The sequence below is a fragment of the Simochromis diagramma genome, unplaced genomic scaffold, assembly GCF_900408965.1.
Source record: "Simochromis diagramma unplaced genomic scaffold, fSimDia1.1 OVJJ01000382.1, whole genome shotgun sequence".
In the NCBI taxonomy this organism is placed as follows: Eukaryota; Metazoa; Chordata; class Actinopteri; order Cichliformes; family Cichlidae; genus Simochromis; species Simochromis diagramma.
The window spans coordinates 15,013-35,452 of record NW_024386734.1 but is presented as its reverse complement, the minus strand read 5'-3'; the positions used below and the strand labels follow the sequence as shown (position 1 = coordinate 35,452).

General features: G+C 38.5%; 1 protein-coding gene across 11 annotated transcripts in view; it reads left to right on the top strand.

Annotated features, from left to right (window-relative positions):
• Positions 1 to 19,176, top strand: part of LOC120731738 (deleted in malignant brain tumors 1 protein-like) — a 42,594-nt gene extending 23,418 nt beyond the window's left edge. The window contains exons 3-15 of one of the 11 annotated variants that reach the window (XM_040029315.1): positions 8,097 to 8,408; positions 8,524 to 8,835; positions 8,957 to 9,268; positions 11,123 to 11,238; positions 11,670 to 11,865; positions 12,422 to 12,733; positions 13,283 to 13,599; positions 13,716 to 14,025; positions 14,147 to 14,458; positions 15,354 to 15,486; positions 17,348 to 17,607; positions 17,746 to 17,864; positions 18,380 to 19,047. In XM_040029315.1, the coding sequence (XP_039885249.1) occupies positions 8,097 to 8,408; positions 8,524 to 8,835; positions 8,957 to 9,268; positions 11,123 to 11,238; positions 11,670 to 11,865; positions 12,422 to 12,733; positions 13,283 to 13,599; positions 13,716 to 14,025; positions 14,147 to 14,458; positions 15,354 to 15,486; positions 17,348 to 17,607; positions 17,746 to 17,864; positions 18,380 to 18,688 (3,320 nt within the window). In that variant the 3' untranslated portion in view covers positions 18,689 to 19,047. Of the gene's footprint in view, positions 1 to 8,096; positions 8,409 to 8,523; positions 8,836 to 8,956; positions 9,269 to 11,122; positions 11,440 to 11,553; positions 11,866 to 12,421; positions 12,734 to 13,282; positions 13,600 to 13,713; positions 14,026 to 14,146; positions 14,459 to 15,353; positions 15,487 to 17,347; positions 17,608 to 17,745; positions 17,865 to 18,379 lie in introns of all 11 variants that reach the window. The other 10 variants (XM_040029217.1, XM_040029055.1, XM_040028967.1 and 7 more) reach the window with 10 other exon arrangements.
• The last annotated feature ends 1,264 nt before the right edge of the window (positions 19,177 to 20,440 follow it).

Sequence of the window (20,440 nt, the reverse complement as noted above, 5' to 3'; positions counted from 1 at the left end):
CGTCGATACCACCCTGGATTTTACTTGGAATCAGATTGGAAAGGAAATCAGTGGTATTGCACATCACTAATTTGAAGTTTACACAGCTACATTCTCGCCTGAAAATATGTTAAAAGTTTTTTTGCGACCCAGAAAGAGAAATAAGAGTAATATTAAAACTAAGTAGCTGCCGCCATTGTTGGAGACTGGAATTGGCTGGGCCGCGTTATGAATTCTGCGATATGGTTTTTCAATTTTGTTGTCCGGGTGGAAAATCGGGAGAAATTCGGGAGAATGGTGGCTCCGGGAGATTTTCAGAAGGGGCACTGAGATTCGGGATTCTCCCGGAAAAATCAGGAGGGTTGGCAAGTATGGCTGTGGCAACATCACTAACCTCGTCAAACACCTCAGAGTAAATCATATCACAGAATATGACGAGCGTATGTTGAGGCGAACTGAAGAGGAGGAGAGGGACAGGTGCTGCTAGGACGAGACAGACGTCTCTCATGGAGTCCTTTAATGCTGCAGGCAGGCAAGGTGTTCAAATAGCACAACTTCAGTTTGTTTTATTTCTACGTGATGATTCTGCATTATTAAGTGATAAGAACAAGTAATCTGATATCCTGTAATCATTATGACGCTATAATTTGAGATACAATAAATAAAATAAGTTTTTGTACAAAGTATCGGTATCGAATCAGTATCGTCAATACCACCCTGAATATTACTTGGTATTGGATCAATGGTATCGCACATCACTATTGAATATTGATTTTGCTGGCTTGACAGGACCACTGCCAATGAATCAAAAAGACTCAGATTTTCACATGCTGAGTGAAAAACTGTTATATACAAGGTCTTTTCAAGGGTTAAATAAAAGGCAATTGAGTGGAAAGACAGATACTGTGTGGAGAGACAAGTTACAGGATGAGGATGGTAGAAAACCTATATAGAGGGTCTTTTATAATTGTCGGGAAAGAGAAATAGTTTTTCACATATTTCTTGAATGTAAACGCCTTGAACTACTGTTCATTATGTTAAAGCATGTCTTTGAAAAATGTGGTGTGGTTTGGTCACCAGTGGCATTTCTGTTTGGTGCTGGCTACACAAAAAAGAGTCTTCAAAATCGAAGCTGCTGAATTTTGTGGTGGGTAAAGAAAAATTTTCTATATATAAAAGTCGAAAGGATAAGATTGATAATGTTGCAGAGAGAAGATTTAAAGTTGAGTTTCAGTTTTACTCATTAATGAGTAATTTAACTGATTTTTCTTTTCAATGGTGTTTTAAGAATGTGGTGTATTCTGTTGTAGATGGGCAATTATGTTTCAGCCCTATGTTCGCGTGGTTTTTTCCCCCATTTATTACAAAACTTGTGATGTCTTGATGTTTATTTATTGAAAATAAATGTGTTGTTTAAAATTAAAAAAAATCTTCACACAACAATTCTGATAGCTAAAGAACCAAAAGGGACATATAATAATAATAATTACATCAGAATGTCGTTCGGACTGGAGAAGTGTGGTGGAATGATAACAAAGAGAAGATCAAACTACCTAACCTCTGTCATCCACTCATTGATGTGTTTTATAGTGAAATTCAGTGTGAATAGTCAAATTGACACTGAATTTGACTATTCAAATTCAGTGTCTCAAATACCCTGCAGACACAACTCAAATGTCTGCAGGGTATTTGAGTTGTGAATGGTTTATCTCCAGGCGCCCTGAATCGGCTCCCCATTGGATTATACCGGTGACTCCACATCTTAATATCCAGCTGAAGTCCACTTGTCCACTCCGGTGCTAGTGTTGTAAAGCCCTTTGTGATTTTTATCTGTGAAAAGCACTATAAAAATACATTTTACTTACTTACTTACTAGGGGTGCAACGATACACAAAATTCACGGTTCGGTTCAGTTCGATACTTTGGTATCACGGTTCGATATTTTTTCGATACAAAAAAATGTTCATGCCTTTTTAATTTGTCATCTATTAAAATTATAAATATATATTTTAACTCAAAAGTACAGTTTTAACCTAATATGGCCATTATGGAATTGTAGATGACCTGTCGGATGAGAGGTATTATCAAGATGATGGCCTTCCCCAGAAAAAAGTGACTGTAAAAGAAAGTGATGAATATGAGTTTATTTCAGGTGACCGGTTGTTTGCCAAAGAGAGTTTTCCAGATTGCATAATAGAAGAAGAGGTTCGGGTCTCACTTGTAGTGCAAGAGTCAGTGCCTGAGTACCTGAGAGAAGACTCTTTGGAGCCCAAAGAGCAGCTGAAAGGAGCTCTTGAGAAGCTACAAAGTTCAGTGTCGGGAGCACTGAAAGAGGAGTTGGCTTTCCTCACCAGAGTGAGTAGTGAAAGTCCAGAGAATGTAGCCGTCGGTGTCAAAAGAGTGGAACAGTCCACTGACAATGGAACCATGACTATAGTTGCAGAGCTAAATGTTTCTCAAACCCTGGAAGAATCTGGGCTGCTGGAAGGAGATGACCTATCTGAAGATCAGATCATGGCAGCGCTCAAGTCATCTAACATAGGGATCGAGAAAGCCTTCCAGAGTGGGGCGGGAGGAGGATACAGCATTAGAGTTTCCAGAGAAGATAATGTTGCTCATAGCATGGAGTATGGCGACTTCAGCAACAAAGGAGAATCTGCATCTGAAATCAGTGAGAAACATTTTAAACTGGGGCCATCAGACAAGTCATTTTCCTTCCAGATGGATGTACACGGTGGCCATGACGATGCTATTTTTCAAGTAAACAAGCGTACTTATAATCCATAAGACTAGATTACCTAAAACAGAGTACTAGCTATTTAGTTAAAAGTATCTGATTTTCATATATGAATTTTTCTTCTTGCTATTGACTGCAGAGATCCCATTACTGAAATACTCCATACTTACTACTGTGGGCTAGATTGTGTAAGGACTGAAACATCTACATATTGTAGCCATATTTAATGGTAGGCAATGCTGTGTGCTGTACTAGTATGTTTGGCTTTTCATAAGGTGCAGTTTGAATATCCTTGATTATTCTCTTTATAGTGCTTCATTTTGTACTAACCTACACTTAACAGCTTAAACAGCTCATTCTACAGTTTACAGCATATAATCCACCCAACCATCATGTCGTGGCTGTACTTGCCATGATGTTAAGTCTCCTTGGTCAGCATTTATTGCTCTCCGGGTTACAAGGTGCTGTGCACTGTTTGCAGAATAGGGCTTTAATTTTTTATGTTTTGAGCACCTCTAGAAAATGGAATGATGTTAGTACACAGCACATGCTGGAACACAGTGGTTTATATTAACAAGTCATTGCTAACATGTGTTCAAGACTGTTGACCTTGTGACTGAGGATAATATCATGAGAGTTAAAAAAAAAAAAAGAAGATCTATTTGCTTTAGAATTTGTCTTAACAAAGCTCTTGTGAAGCTTAAAAGTGATTTCTTGGGGTTTCTAGGGACGGCGCAGTGGTTAGCACTGTTGCCTCACAGCAAGAAGGTCCAGATTTCAACTCCACCATCTGGCTGGGGACTGTCTATGTGGAGTTGGTTAGGTTAACTGATGATTCTAAATTGCCCATAGGTGTAAATGTGTAACTGTCCAATGTGTATCCCGCCACTCGCCCTATGACATCAGGGATAGGCTCCAGCACCCCCCAAGGGAGAAGCATGTTTTTAAAAAATAAAGCAAAAAGTCTATTTTAACATGTGCCAAACATTTGTAAATTGCAAATAGATAAGATTTTGTTTTGAGCATATAATTGGGGGTAACACTGCATTTGGAATTCTAAATGGTCCCATTTAGAATTCCAAACATGGCTGTCAAGTTGAAAACAATATCCAGATAAAACGATTAAAGTAGCAGCAGAGGTGTTTTGCATTAAAAGGATGTTGCAGTGATGAAAAAGTAATCACACATAGGTTTGATCTTTGTCATGTATAGCACTTATGGCTTGTCCACAGCTGTTGGCTTTCAGTGTTGGCTTGAAGGATTCAATTTTGCTCTGACCTACGAGTGTGTATATAACCGCACCTATTTTTGGATCATCAGCTTAGCATTGAGTGTTGACTAGAGTTTGTTGTGTTGTGTATGCGTTACAGAGGCAGAAATGAAATAGCATGTGTACCGTCTGGTTATTTTTTTTTGCTTATTTTCTCTAAGAGCGGCTGTATAATTTACTTCTAACTATTGAAAAGTCTTTGCAAGTCAACTTTCTGGTATGATGGTAAAGCAATCCAAAAATACAACATCTGGCATGAATGCCATGCTTTTACAAATAAAATAAATTAGAAGTCATTAGTAATCTACAAAAAGAACCCTTCATTTCATGGATTTGTTGTGATTTACTCTTTAAACTCAAACACTACTATATCAGTGCACCTAAAGTGTTTGTTATTAATCTTTATGCGGTTATTATCTTCATTAGTGAATGAGTGACTAATACAGTGTTTAATAAAGGTCAAATGGAGAGACTGAAAAAAAAAGTACAGTTTTAAATTTAATGTTGCTGAAACAACAAAATAATAAAAATAAATAAATCTATCTGATCGAGAAATCACTCATCTTTGGAAAAGAGTTTATTATACAGAAATGGCTCTTTCCAAAATAAAAGCTATACTATACGCTTCTTCTGGGCTATATTCTCAGCAGCATATTAAACATATCAGGTCCCCATAAGGAGAATCATGTGGTAACGGCTGTCTAAATGACGTAGGCTTGTTGTTTTTGTCTGCTTCCACTTGTCTTTGCACTAGGATGATGTCGGCGTAAATGTGCAGTCATATTTGTTGTGTTCCCACTAATGCTGTCAGCGTTAATCTCGTTAAAATGACATTAACGTCATAACTCGGCAAATCTCTGTTAACGAATTACCGCGGATCGCCCTGTGCGTGGGGCTGGATGGCGTCAACAAGTTAACAAGCTAACTGCGCTAACGCACTAGTTCCTACCAATTGAGCATTGCGTGGCACATCCGACATACTGTTTTACTTTTGTCCATGACGCGCTTACTATCAGTGTCATGCTTCACATGAAAACCAAGATAGTTCCAAACGCCAGGTCTGAATGAGGGTGGGGGAGGTTCCGTTTCGGGTAGCGTTGAGGCAGTTGCCATGTTGCAACGAGCTTAGCTTCTGTCTTGCTAGCTTGCGCTGCGCTCAGTGGATCTGCACTCGACAGTGCAGCCTAGGCGGAGTAGTCGAACGCAGATCCACTGAGCGCTCAACACAGACAGCATCGTCACAAGAAAAGTTGATAAAATAAATAAAAAAATTTTTATTCAATACATATGCGTACCGAACCGAAAGCACTGTATTGAACGGTTCAATATTGACACGAGTATTGTTGCACCCCTATTACTTACTTATGTGCGCTGGTGTATTGACCTCTTAAATATAATAAGAACTTATACAAGACTTTTCTGAATTCTTGGCAGGTATTCTTCCAAAGTGCGACAGTGTTTTAATCGTAGGGGATTTTAATATTCATGTTTACTGTTTTAATATGGCAAATGGCCTGTATTTGTATAGCGCTTTTCTAGGACCCCAAAGCGCTTTACCTACTAACAGTACCACTCATTCGACCACTGATAGTCTGCTTTCCCTGTTCAACTCAGCTTGTCTGGAAATACTGGATTCCATTGCTCCTTGTACCACTAGGTATCTACAACCTAAAACCCAACTGTGGTTATCAAGACATCACATATTTCCATAAGTGCTCTAATGTTTTCGGAGATGCCTGTTACCCACCAGCTGACCGGGTGGTCACTCGGGTTAAACATAATATATAATGCTGAACTCACAAAAAAATTGGCCTTAGAACTAAAACAAACACTGTTGTGACAGTGATGTACACTGTCTTGTTGGTATATATGTATGATTTGTTTCACCTTCATGTTTCCCTCTCACCACATATCCAAACCGATATCATGGCCAGCAGCTTTTACAGCTGTGGCTCCAGCAAACATCAGCTGATACTAGAAAGTAATATTAAATAAATTCTAACAACAGCTTATCAAGCTTGAACGTGCCGCTGTTGTTTAGCGCAACATCCGCTGGTTTCCTCTCTCTGGCGCAAAGTGGGCGATAAACAAACAAGAGAGACGATCAGCTGATTATTGATCAGTTTCATGATGGAAGTAGCAACAGGTGAGAGAGGGGGAGAGAATGAGAGAAGAAGAGGCAGCTGAAAGCATAAAGACAGAATAAATCCACCTTTGTGTCTTTTTTATTGTAGCTGAAGTCCGGGACCAATCGCGTTCCTTTTCCCCTCAATATGGATGTATTGTTATTGGTCCAGCCCAGAGTTGATCATGACAAATTGGCTAATCCTCACCTTTCATTGTTTATACCATTACAAAGACAAACAAACAAACATAAAAATGAAAAATCACCATCGGCCCTCCGGGCAAATGCCCGGTATGCCCAACGGCCAGTCCAGCTATGTGGTCAGCTGGTGGGTAACAGGCATCTCCGAAAACATTAGAGCACTTATGAAAATATGTGATGTCTTGATAAATCGAGCAGATATTTGAAGTTCAAACAGCACCATTCTCACATGAAAATATCTTAAAAGTTTATTTTGTGACCCAGAAAGAGTAAGGAGTATTTCAAACTCCGGCACTTTGTGTTCCTCCGCGACTGCCTCGTTTGAGTTTTGAACAAAATGGATTCTGGGATATTGCATTTCGTTATTTCGAGCTAATTGGAAACCAGAACAGCCAATCAGATTTTTTTGCATTCAAGTCTGTGATTGGCTGGTTTTGTGGCACAAATATAACGGTGTACAGAAAGAGTTGCGCTCGCACTGGCAGAAATGTTGAGAGCACAAGCAACACATTGCGAGCGAGTGCAAATGCAAAAACTGAGCGAAAGGGGCTGCTATTATGTGTGTGTGTGGATCTTCTCCCATGTTATTAACAATATCCTTGCTCTCAATTCCGGTTTGTTTACTTCTGTTTCTTAATTCTAGGTTCCGGTGCCAAGTTAGTGTTTTCGTTTCACGTTTGAGATTCTGGTTTGTTTTGTAACTATAGCATGGCTAAATTAACCAGCCCAGAACACAGAATATCTTTGGGGTTCATTTAATCTGAATTATAAAGTAAGCGCCCAGACATAAATAGAAAGGTTGTAAAAATAAGAAAATAAAATTGGGACAGACAGTCCTCATCCAGTAACAGCTTTGTGCACTGGTAACCCACTGCTACTGCAGGTTATTATCCCCACTTTTCAGGGTTTGGAAGCCAAAGATGTCTAATTTCAATTTGTGACTGATATAAACCCATACAAAAACAAAAACTTAGCAATGTAAAAATAAAACATAATAAAAGCTCCTTTATAGCAATTGTGTGAATAGAGTTTACCATCATGTAAACACCAGCTTGATAAGTGTGTCATGACCTTGAACAAAACTTATGATTAGTTTTCTTTTCTGATCTTTACAGTCATTCTCTGCTCAAGTAAGTTACAAAGTTACATCTACATACCAACAGTACACTGAGGTTAAATGAGGTGAAACACAAATTTTCAATAGCATCAGGGTGCTGTGAGCTTCCCATCATACATTGAGCATCTTTAACCTAGATGTTTATATACCTTATATACTTTGTTAAATACCTTGTTCCTTACCATTAACTTTAATCTTCTTTCACCCATACTTGTTGTTTTTTTCTTTAAACCCTATTCTTTTCCCTTCAACCCCCAACTGTTTGCATCAGATGACTGCCTCTCCCTACCTCTTTTTGTGTTTTATGTTTCATCCTGTTAAAATGGATTTTTTTCATTCCCCACCATTGCCTAGTGCCTGCTCATAGGGGATCATCTGATTGTTGCAGTTTTCTCTGTCATACGTTAGGAGCTTTACATTGCAGTATAAAGTGCAATGTGGTGATTGTTGCAGTAATCTGGGGTTGTTTACATGAAACTGAATCGAAAGTTGAGTTGAACTGTGTTCTGTTTTCACCTGTTTACAGATGCATGAAACATTAGATTAGCTGGGCATGGATCAGCTGATGCAGAGATCAGATGCAGAGTGTTCTTGTGTCATCCATTTAGTATTGTTTTTAAATGTAAAAGACAAATAAAAACATAGTTGATTTTTTTGTGCTTAAAAGGTGAGACCAGATTATCTGGATCTGGATCAACTCGGTGCTCTGGCAGAGTTGAAGTTTATCACAATAACAGCTGGGGAACAGTCTGTGATGATGGCTGGGACTTAAATGATGCTCAGGTGGTTTGCAGACAGTTAAACTGTGGGACAGCACTCGGGGCTCGTCAATCAGCTCACTTTGGTGCAGGAACTGGACAGATTTGGCTTGATGATGTGAGCTGTTCAGGAAGTGAAAGTTCTCTTATTGGGTGTCAACACAGAGGATTTGGAACACACAACTGTGATCACAGGAAGGATGCTGGTGTCATCTGTTCAGGTAAAATAACCTGAAATACTAGAAGAAATTGCACTTCAGGCTGTTCCTGTGTGTTATACACTATTTATAATGTCACTAACACATGATATAAAAGTTAATCTCTTTTTCCTCATAGATGTGATCAGATTATCTGGATCTGGATCAACTCGATGCTCTGGCAGAGTTGAAGTTTATGTCAATAACATCTGGGGAACAGTCTGTGATGATGGCTGGGACTTAAATGATGCTCAGGTGGTTTGCAGACAGATAAACTGTGAGAGAGCACTCGGGGCTCTTCAATCAGCTCACTTTGGTGCAGGAACTGGAGAGATTTGGCTTGATGATGTGACTTGTTCAGGAAATGAAAGTTCTCTAACTGAGTGTCAACACAGTGGATTTGGATCAAACAGATGTGAACATGGTCAGGATGCTGCTGTCATCTGTTCAGGTGAGATACATTTTTAGATAGTGAAAAAATTGCAATGCAGTCTGTTCTTGTATCTCGTACATTCCTTTTTTTTTTATTTAAATAAATTATCAAACCATAGTTCTTGTCATTTAACTGATAGGTCCGATCAGATTAGCTGGGCCTGGATCAACTCTGTGCTCTGGCAGAGTTGAAGTTTATCACAATAACGTCTGGGGAACAGTCTCTGATTATAACTGGGACCTAAATGATGCTGAGGTGGTTTGCAGACAGTTAAACTGTGGGTCTGCACTACAAGCTCCTCGATCAGCTTACTTTGGTGCAGGAACTGGACAGATTTGGCTTGATAATGTGACCTGTTCAGGAAATGAAAGTTCTCTAACTGAGTGTCAACACAGTGGATTTGGATCAAACAGATGTGAACATGGTCAGGATGCTGCTGTCATCTGTTCAGGTGAGATACACTGAAATACTGAAGACATTGCAGATCAGTCTTTTCTTGTGCGTTTTACATGGAGTCCTTCAATTAGTGCAATGGAAATTTTAAAATATCTTTCATCTGTTATGTGATAGATGCGATCAGATTATCTGGATCTGGATCAACTCGATGCTCTGGCAGAGTTGAAATTTACTACAATAACAGCTGGGGAACAGTCTGTGATGATGGCTGGGACTTAAATGATGCTGAGGTGGTTTGCAGACAGATAAACTGTGGGTCTGCACTACAAGCTCCTCGATCAGCTCACTTTGGTGCAGGAACTGGACAGATTTGGCTTGATAATGTGAGCTGTTCAGGAAATGAAAGTTCGCTAACTACGTGTGTACACAATCAATTTGGATCACACAACTGTGATAACAGGAAGGATGCTGGTGTCATCTGTTCAGGTGAGATACATTTTTAGATAGTGAAAAATTGCAATGCAGTCTGTTCTTGTATCTCGTACATTCCTGTTTTTTTTGTTTTTTATTTAAATAAACTATCAAACAATAGTTCTTGTCATTTAACTGATAGGTCCGATCAGATTAACTGGGCCTGGATCAACTCGGTGCTCTGGCAGAGTTGAAGTTTATCTCAATAACATCTGGGGAACAGTCTGTGATGATGGCTGGGACTTAAATGATGCTCAGGTGGTTTGCAGACAGATAAACTGTGGGTCGGCACTACAAGCTCCTCAATCAGCTCACTTTGGTGCAGGAACTGGACAGATTTGGCTTGATGATGTGAGCTGTTCAGGAAGTGAAAGTTCTCTTATTGGGTGTCAACACAGAGGATTTGGAACACACAACTGTGGACATTTTGAGGATGCTGGTGTCATTTGTTCAGGTGAGATACACTGAAATACTGACGACATTGCAGATCAGTCTTTTCTTGTGCGTTTTACATGGAGTCTCTTAATTAGTGCAATGGAAATTTTAAAATATCTTTCATCTGTTTTGTGATAGATGCAATCAGATTAGTCGGATCTGGATCAACTCGATGCTCTGGCAGAGTTGAAATTTACTACAATAACAGCTGGGGAACAGTCTGTGATAATCGCTGGGACTTAAATGATGCTGAGGTGGTTTGCAGACAGTTAAACTGTGGGTCGGCACTGGAAGCTCTTCAATCAGCTTACTTTGGTGCAGGAACTGGACAGATTTGGCTTGATGATGTGACCTGTTCAGGAAATGAAAGTTCTCTTATTGGGTGTCAACACAGTGGATTTGGATCACACGACTGTGGACATTTTGAGGATGCTGGTGTCATTTGTTCAGGTCAGATACACTGAAATAGTAGAAGACATTGCAGATCAGTCTTTTCTTGTGCGTTTTATATGGAGTCTCTTAATTAGTGCAATGGAAATTTTAAAATATCTTTCATCTGTTATGTGATAGATGCAATCAGATTAGTTGGATCTGGATCAACTCGATGCTCTGGCAGAGTTGAAATTTACTACAATAACATCTGGGGAACAGTCTGTGATGATGGCTGGGACTTAAATGATGCTGAGGTGGTTTGCAGACAGATAAACTGTGGGACGGCACTGGAAGTTCCTCAATCAGCTCACTTTGGTGCAGGAACTGGACAGATTTGGCTCAGTGGTGTGAGCTGTTCAGGAAATGAAAGTTCTCTAACTACGTGTAGAGACAATCAATTTGGATCACACAACTGTGATCACAGGAAGGATGCTGGTGTCATCTGTTCAGGTGAGATACATTTTTAGATAGTGAAAAATTGCAATGCAGTCTGTTCTTGTATCTCGTACATTCCTTTTTTTTAAAATTTAAATAAACTATCAAACCATATTTCTTGTCATTTAACTGATAGGTCCGATCAGATTAGCTGGTTCTGGATCATCTCGATGCTCTGGCAGAGTTGAAGTTTATCACAGTAACAGGTGGGGAACAGTCTCTGATTATAACTGGGACCTAAATGATGCTGAGGTGGTTTGCAGACAGATAAACTGTGGGTCTGCACTACAAGCTCCTCGAACAGCTTACTTTGGTGCAGGAACTGGACAGGTCTGGCTCAGTGGTGTGAGCTGTTCAGGAAATGAAAGTTCTCTAACTGAATGTCAACACACTGGATTTGGATCAAACAGATGTGAACATGGTCAGGATGCTGCTGTCATCTGTTCAGGTGAGATGCACTGAAATACTGAAGACATTGCAGATCAGTCTTTTCTTGTGCGTTTTATATGGAGTCTCTTAATTAGTGCAATGGAAATTTTAAAATATCTTTCATCTGTTATGTGATAGATTCAATCAGATTAGTTGGATCTGGATCAACTCGATGCTCTGGCAGAGTTGAAATTTACTACAATAACAGCTGGGGAACAGTCTGTGATGATGGCTGGGACTTAAATGATGCTGAGGTGGTTTGCAGACAGTTAAACTGTGGGTCGGCACTACAAGCTCCTCGATCAGCTCACTTTGGTGCAGGAACTGGACAGATTTGGCTTGATGATGTGAGCTGTTCAGGAAATGAAAGTTCGCTAACTACGTGTGTACACAATCAATTTGGATCACACAACTGTGATCACAGGAAGGATGCTGGTGTCATCTGTTCAGGTGAGATATATTTTTAGATAGTGAAAAATTGCAATGCAGTCTGTTCTTGTATCTCGTACATTCATTTTTTTTTTTTAAATTTAAATAAATTATCAAACCATATTTCTTTTCTTTTAACTGATAGGTCCGATCAGATTAGCTGGGCCTGGATCGACTCAGTGCTCTGGCAGAGTTGAAGTTTATCACAGTAAGAGCTGGGGAACAGTCTGTGATGATGGCTGGGACTTAAATGATGCTCAGGTGGTTTGCAGACAGATAAACTGTGGGTCTGCACTACAAGCTCTTCAATCAGCTCACTTTGGTGCAGGAACTGGACAGATTTGGCTTAACAATGTGAGCTGTTCAGGAAGTGAAAGTTCTCTAACTGAGTGTCAACACAGTGGATTTGGATCAAACAGATGTGAACATGATGAGGATGCTGGTGTCATTTGTTCAGTTGAGATACACTGAAATACTAGAAGACATTGCAGATCAGTCTTTTCTTGTGCGTTTTACATGGAGTCTCTTAATTAGTGCAATGGAAATTTTAAAATATCTTTCATCTGTTATGTGATAGATGCAATCAGATTAGTTGGATCTGGATCGACTCGATGCTCTGGCAGAGTTGAAATTTACTACAATAACAGCTGGGGAACAGTCTGTGATGATGGCTGGGACTTAAATGATGCTCAGGTGGTTTGCAGACAGATAAACTGTGGGTCTGCACTACAAGCTCTTCAATCAGCTCACTTTGGTGCAGGAACTGGACAGATTTGGCTTGATGATGTGAGCTGTTCAGGAAGTGAAAGTTCTCTTATTGGGTGTCAACACAGTGGATTTGGATCAAACAGATGTGAACATGATGAGGATGCTGGTGTCATCTGTTCAGGTAAAATAACCTGAAATACTAGAAGAAATTGCACTTCAGGCTGTTCCTGTGTGTTATACACTATTTATAATGTCACTAACACATGATATAAAAGTTAATCTCTTTTTCCTCATAGATGTGATCAGATTATCTGGATCTGGATCGACTCGGTGCTCTGGCAGAGTTGAAGTTTACTACAATAACATCTGGGGAACAGTCTGTGATGATGGCTGGGACTTAAATGATGCTCAGGTGGTTTGCAGACAGATAAACTGTGAGAGAGCACTCGGGGCTCTTCAATCAGCTCACTTTGGTGCAGGAACTGGACAGATTTGGCTTGATGATGTGACCTGTTCAGGAAATGAAAGTTCGCTTATTGGGTGTCAACACAGTGGATTTGGAATCAAACAGATGTGGACATGATGAGGATGCTGGTGTCATCTGTTCAGGTGAGATATATTTTTAGATAGTGAAAAATTGCAATGCAGTCTGTTCTTGTATCTTGTACATTCCTTTTTTTTTTTATTTAAATAAATTATCAAACCATAGTTCTTGTCATTTAACTGATAGGTCCAATCAGATTAACTGGATCTGGATCGACTCGATGTTCTGGTAGGGTTGAAGTTTATCACAATAACAGCTGGGGAACGGTCTGTGATGATGGCTGGGACTTAAACGATGCTGAGGTGGTTTGCAGACAGATAAACTGTGGGTCGGCACTGGAAGTTCCTCAATCAGCTCACTTTGGTGCAGGAACTGGACAGATCTGGCTTGACAATGTGACCTGTTCAGGAAATGAAAGTTCTCTAACTGAGTGTCAGCACAGTGGATTTGGATCAAACAGATGTGAACATGGTCAGGATGCTGCTGTCATCTGTTCAGGTGAGATACACTGAAATACTGAAGACATTGCAGATCATTCTTTTCTTGTGCGTTTTACATGGAGTCTCTTAATTAGTGCAATGGAAATTTTAAAATATCTTTCATCTGTTATGTGATAGATCCAATCAGATTAGTTGGATCTGGATCAACTCGATGCTCTGGCAGAGTTGAAGTTTATCACAATAACAGCTGGGGAACAGTCTGTGATGATGGCTGGGACTTAAATGATGCTGAGGTGGTTTGCAGACAGTTAAACTGTGGGTCGGCACTGGAAGTTCCTCAATCAGCTCACTTTGGTGCAGGAACTGGACAGATCTGGCTTGATAATGTGACCTGTTCAGGAAATGAAAGTTCTCTTATTGGGTGTCAACACAGAGGATTTGGAACACACAACTGTGGACATTTTGAGGATGCTGGTGTCATCTGTTCAGGTGAGATACATGGTTTTAGATACTGAAAAAATTGCAATGCAGTCTGTTCCTTTATCTTGTGCAATCCTTTTTGTAATGTAAAGAAAATATCAAATCATAGTTCTTGTCATTTAACTGATAGATCTGATCAGATTAGCTGGGCCTGGATCAACTCGATGCTCTGGCAGAGTTGAAATTTACTACAATAACAGCTGGGGAACAGTCTGTGATGATGGCTGGGACTTAAATGATGCTGAGGTGGTTTGCAGACAGTTAAACTGTGGGACAGCACTACAAGCTCCTCGATCAGCTCACTTTGGTGCAGGAACTGGACAGATTTGGCTTGATCATGTGACCTGTTCAGGAAATGAAAGTTCTCTAACTGAGTGTCAACACAGTGGATTTGGTTCAAACACATGTGAACATTATGAGGATGCTGCTGTCATCTGTTCAGGTGAGATAAATTTTTAATCATTAAAAAACTGTGTAAATACAACTTTTTAGTTTTTCATCCAGCCATTTGTATACAGTTAAGCTGTACAGTAAACAGTACGTTGGTAAATCATTGCCTTATTTTTTGTAAAAGTGGGTCAAATACAATAAATATCATGCTCCAAGAATTTCTACATCTGTTAAGACAAATGTCCTCTTAAAGAGATTGATATTTTTCAGCAACTGCCTGTCATACGAATCACTTTTCTAGTATTGCATGTAAAACTTGCCTGCAGGTGTGATCTTATTGTTAATTAAATCCTCATTAGATGCTGACGGGTCTTAGCCAGCTCTGGTTTGGATACAAATGCAGCTTGTCAGACAAGGCTGAATCACTCATGAAAGTGATCTTGTTGAAATTTGCAACGTAATCAGTTTCAATTTTTAATCTGTTTTTAAATTGAAAATCTCCAAGTTCACTTGCAACAGAAGAAGCTGTGCACACACTTGTTCACACATTTTGAGATGCTCACATGTGCTTCTGCTTCTTGTTTTGAAATATTGTATTACAATTTTATTTATTTCACTCCATCTAGTAATTTTCTATTCATTAGACAAATATTAAAAATCCTAAACATATTGTGTAATTGAAGTAGAGAAACTTGTATATAGATCAATTATCAACAATATCAAAACTATAATAAAACACAATGACATGCTATAGCTCAGTGTGCTTTGTTGGGACAATGTTGAGGTGGTCAGCTGTCTTGAAAATAGCATCCACATGAATGCCAGGACAGAACTCTCCCAGCAGTACATTCAAAATGATCTGAAATTGAAAATTCCTGAGATATATCTAAATATAGTGGCTGATTAATTTACTCACTGATGAAAGGTGATTTCTTTTCTTTTGTCAGCATGTGGTAGGATTGTGAAAAACACAGGAAGTTTGCCCTGGCGGGTCATTATAGACCCCAGTGGAGAGTTTTGGTGTGAAGGGTCTCTGATTACCAACCAGTGGGTGCTGACAGCTGCTTCCTGTATATCACAGTGAGTCCCCGGGTCTCTTTCACATTGGTAATCATGTTACACGTGACTGTTGGTGCTCATTTTACATTTACTGTAATAATTTTTCTTCCACTACATTATGTCAGAGTTATTCATGAAAGCAGGAATGTTTAATTACCTGCAATTTATATTTCTAAATTTTTTTTTTTCAAGGTCACAAAGAGCTCTCCACCATCTCTGTTAAGTAGTACAGCTAGGGCTGGGCAAAATGATTATTTTCCTAATTGATGAATCTAGCGATTAATTTTTTTCCTGCTGCCAATTCGCTGTCTCACATTTTCGTCTTTCACCGATTCTCATAATCAGCCTGCGTGCATTCCGACTCATTTTGCCAGCATGGGCCACAAATAAAAACTACTAACAACAACAACAACAACAACTAAACAGCAGCTGCTATGTTACTGCTGAGCAGCTTAAATGTGGGTGCCATTTCCACCTTACAAAGCCGGGAAACGACTGAATCACTTCCTTTTCTGTTAAAATATCCCCATACTGACGACATATTGACGCACATTTTTTTACGTCAACGTATTTTACGTGTCGACGTAATCGATTATGTCAGTGCGTCGTCCCGGCCCTAAGTAAAGCATGTAACTGATCAAGCAGACCAATTCTGTAAGTGGTCCACATCTCTGGTTTAACTGCTGTCCACAACATATAGACGGACCATAGTCTAAAATATTCATACAACTTAAGAATATCATGTTTTCTCAGAGAACCGTGATACCTCTCATTGTTACTATGTTAAATGACAGATCCATTAAATGCAAAGTTACAGTCAGCAGCTTGTTGTCTTAGCCCTAAAAGATCTGTCATCATGTGTTGATGATGACCTAATCCTACTCTGCAATTTAGGAAAATAGAACCAACCCTGGCTAGCAGGTGCTTCCTGATATAAACTCAGATGATCTAAAGTATGACACTAAATGTGATTCAGAGCAGTGTTTTTCTTTTGTATGTATTTTCTAAAGCAGTTCAACAATATCATTATCACATAATAAAATATCTAAAAGCTTCTATGTTATTTACAGTAAGATGTATCCACAACAGACAACATAAGTTTTTTGCGGGGTTTTTTGGTTTGTTTTGATGTATGAATGGATGTAGGATTTAAATACATAGAAGGAATGCATCTGTGTTAGGATTAAAAACTGGTATGTAGTCCTCACTTTCAACAAAATTTGAAATGGAGGCTCAGTGAGACAGCCTTTTGTTGCTATGTCATCTAATATTTGCCATGTGATTTGGACGCACCAGCACATCCATTAAGTTTTTATTTTTGAAGGTTAGCATAAAAACTTTAAATAAGAAATCTTCTGCTCTGCCTGAAGATAACAAAATTCAACTATGCAAACACACACGCACACACAAACACACACACTTTATATCCTTGTGGGGACATCTCATTGACACAATGCTTTCCCTAACTGCTTACCTTAACCATAACCATCAAAAATGAATGCCTAACCCTGACACTTACCCTAAACCTAAACATAACCTAATTGTAACCCTGACACTAAAACCACATTTTGAGTCTCAAAATGCCTTCAAACTCGTGGGGGCTGGGATTTTGGTTGCCACAGGGGCTGCCGGTCCCCACAAGTAAACTTCAAACTTTTGGTCCCCACAAAGATGTTAAAACCCATCCATAGGATATCCATCACATTATTTACATTGCTCATGATAAAAGATAGTCATGATAAAAGTATTTGTGATAATTTAAGCAATAAATGTGTCCATTACTGAAAACGTGTACTGAAAATATTTCTTAGTATCTATTCTGAACTGTGATAACAAGATTCCTCTTTTGTGTTTCTTTGTTAAATCTTCTTTTAAAATCAAGTGATAAACTCAGCAACAAAGTAGTCCATCTGGGCCAGCACATTCAGTCAGCTTTCAGTCAAAATGTGGTGATTCGGAAAGTTGAAGAAGTAATTTGTCATCCTGAATACAACAGCACGACATACAACAGTGACATTTGTCTGCTGAAGCTGTCAGCTCCTGTGTATTTCACAGACTACATTCAGCCGATCTGCTTAGCCTCAAAAAACAGCACTTTTCACAGTGGGATCAGCAGCTGGGTCACTGGTTGTGGTTTTGATTGTAAGTAAAAATAAAATCTATATCTATATATATATATATATATATATATATTACAGTCTTATGATATATTCTTTCAAAAGTTGCTATCCTGCAATCTGTTTCAAAGATAGTGACGGGTATTTCTCCAACATCCAACAGATGTTACTCTTCCAATAGTAGGAAGAAATGAGTGTCAGTGCCACTATAAACATGACAAAGTGATCACAGAGAACATGATCTGTGCTGGGCTCAGAGCTGGAAGTCAAGATTCATGTTGGGTAATCACAACTTTTTATTTGTTTCTTATGTAATCACTTGTTAAATGCTAGTGTGAAAAATATTTATGTTTTTGTTTCTGCAATTATTCATATATGTAAATAGTAGCATACCAGTTCTTATGGTTGTTTAATAGCAAAATCATTTTATTTGATATATTTTGAATTTTCCATAAGACAATTCTTTCTAAAATGACAGGACTGAGCTCCTTTGTGGAACAGGTCTACCAGCTAAAGTCACATTTATCGTGAGAAATATTTGTCAGATTTCATTTTATGGATTTACTATAATAGAAAAAAAAAACTCCAATGGGTGTTCAGTCTTTAATCTTTTCAGTTAAAAAGAACATGAAAACTATTAACTTCTTGAAAGTAACTCCAGTGCTATTTATGTATTATTTTTGTACAAATATACACAGACTGTAAATAAATGCTGGCCTTCTCCATTCTCCGTTTTGAAACTTCCATTTTTGTATTTATCTGCTACCATGTTGACTTTTACCAATTTCTTTTCTCAGTGGAAAAGAGGAGCTCCAATTATGATCAAAAAAGGCTCAATCTGGGTGCAGAGTGGAGTTATGACCCTCCATGATTCCTATGGTTACCCAATGAAACTAGAAATCGGCACTCGTGTGTCCAAGTACCAGGAATGGATCAGAAACACAGTCACTGGGACACCACCAGGTTTCGTTAGCTTCACCTCTCCAGCCACAGACAGTGACTTAAAATTCACCTGCAGTGGTGAAAATCTGGTCCACTTCACCCCTTTCACCTCACTCTGTTTTCTTGCTGTGTTGCTCCATGCATATTTTGGATGTGGCATATAACTCAAGATCCTGTACTAAAACAATAACGTCAAATACTTATACTTTAGTAGAGTACTTAAATTTTTACTCTTGTCCTTATGACATTTTACAACTTTGAGGTGAAGTAGTAGTTTCTATTCTATTTATGGGACAGCTTGGGTTTGTGGTTACTTTACTAATTAAATAATATTTTTGCTTCCAAAACATAACACACACACACACACACACACACACACACACACACACACACACACACACACATTTATTCTAAACATTGTACTTTTTAAACATGTGACTAAGGGTTGAAACTATATAAACATTTTGACAAACTTTTTTTTGGCAGATATGATGATTTTTTATTATTATATTCTTTATACTATATTCTTAATTACTAAATACATTCTTTATTAATCTTTTGTTAAAGTTAGATTTTCATTAATAAATAAAATGGTGAAATTTCTTTTTTCTGTTTTTGGTTGAATCTGGTTCTTGTTTGACATCCTGACATTTCTTGTTTTGACAGGATTTTTGTATACAGTTGTGCTTAATGATTAAATAAATACATAAATAAAACAACGTTTAAGCATTTCATTCCAGGCAGTAGAGAAATAAAAAAAAAACAAAAAAAAAAAAAACAAAGCCAAAACCTTGAGAAATGTTTTTAAAAAATAGCTTTTCTACACCCAGGAGACAGTATATGACTATATGATTCTTCAGAGCTACGATATGAACATAGCTCTGAAAAATGATCCAATGGAGTAGTGCTAGAACCAAAACAAATTAACAGTTGCCTTAAGTCACTTTATATTCTATGGTAAAGACCCTATTATAATGCAAACAAAACAGAGAAAAACCCAACATCATAATCAAGGGCTTTGGAGACAATGGGAAGAAAAAACTAAATTTAAACAGGAAGAAAACCTCAGCAGAACCAGGCTCAAGAAGGGGTGGCAAGGGCGAGGTAAGGAAGACTGGACAGAGATATGCTGTGGAAGAGAGATTAATAATCAGTTATACTAATACTAATAATAATAATGATAATGATAATAATAAAAAATAATTACATGCAGAGAGGTGTATAAACACATAATGGAAAAGGTGACTGAAAAAGAAATATTCAGTGCTACATGGGAACCCCCCAGCCTAAACATATTGAACTTTAGTTTAGCTTACGTGTTTCCGAACTCCATGGACAGACGATCATCAACTCCACTTGTATGGTATATATGTATCAATCTAATGAACTTAAACCTACACCATCCTTCCCATTCTGGTATTCTAAACAGTACTTAGCCGAAACCCAAAGACTGCTTGGTCGAGTAAACCTCCTGAACACATGGTGGAAACCTGAAACTAAGACAGAGAAGACTAAAGGTGAGACATGACCATTACTGAATATTAAAAAAAAATAACTAACAGATTTAGAGATATTTTCATAAACTATTAATTTACCACATCAATAAACAGCATGGCAGGGCAAAATGTTTTTTCTAACATGGCAACCTTTAAAAACTGAAAGGAGACAGTGATAGGTTTGTAGCATAAACCTATTCGCTGGAACGTTAAGGACAATTCAACTACACAGCAAAAAGCATTAAACACCAAGTAGGCAAAGTTCTTTGTGTTACTCATGCATGAGGGAGAGAACCACGACAAGCGCCGTTCCTTCACTTGACCCCAGTCGCTCTCCTCATATACACAGGTTCATTAACATATGACGTCTACATACACACAAAGAGTACCTTGCCTGTGCGTTGTGTAAGTGTGTGTGTG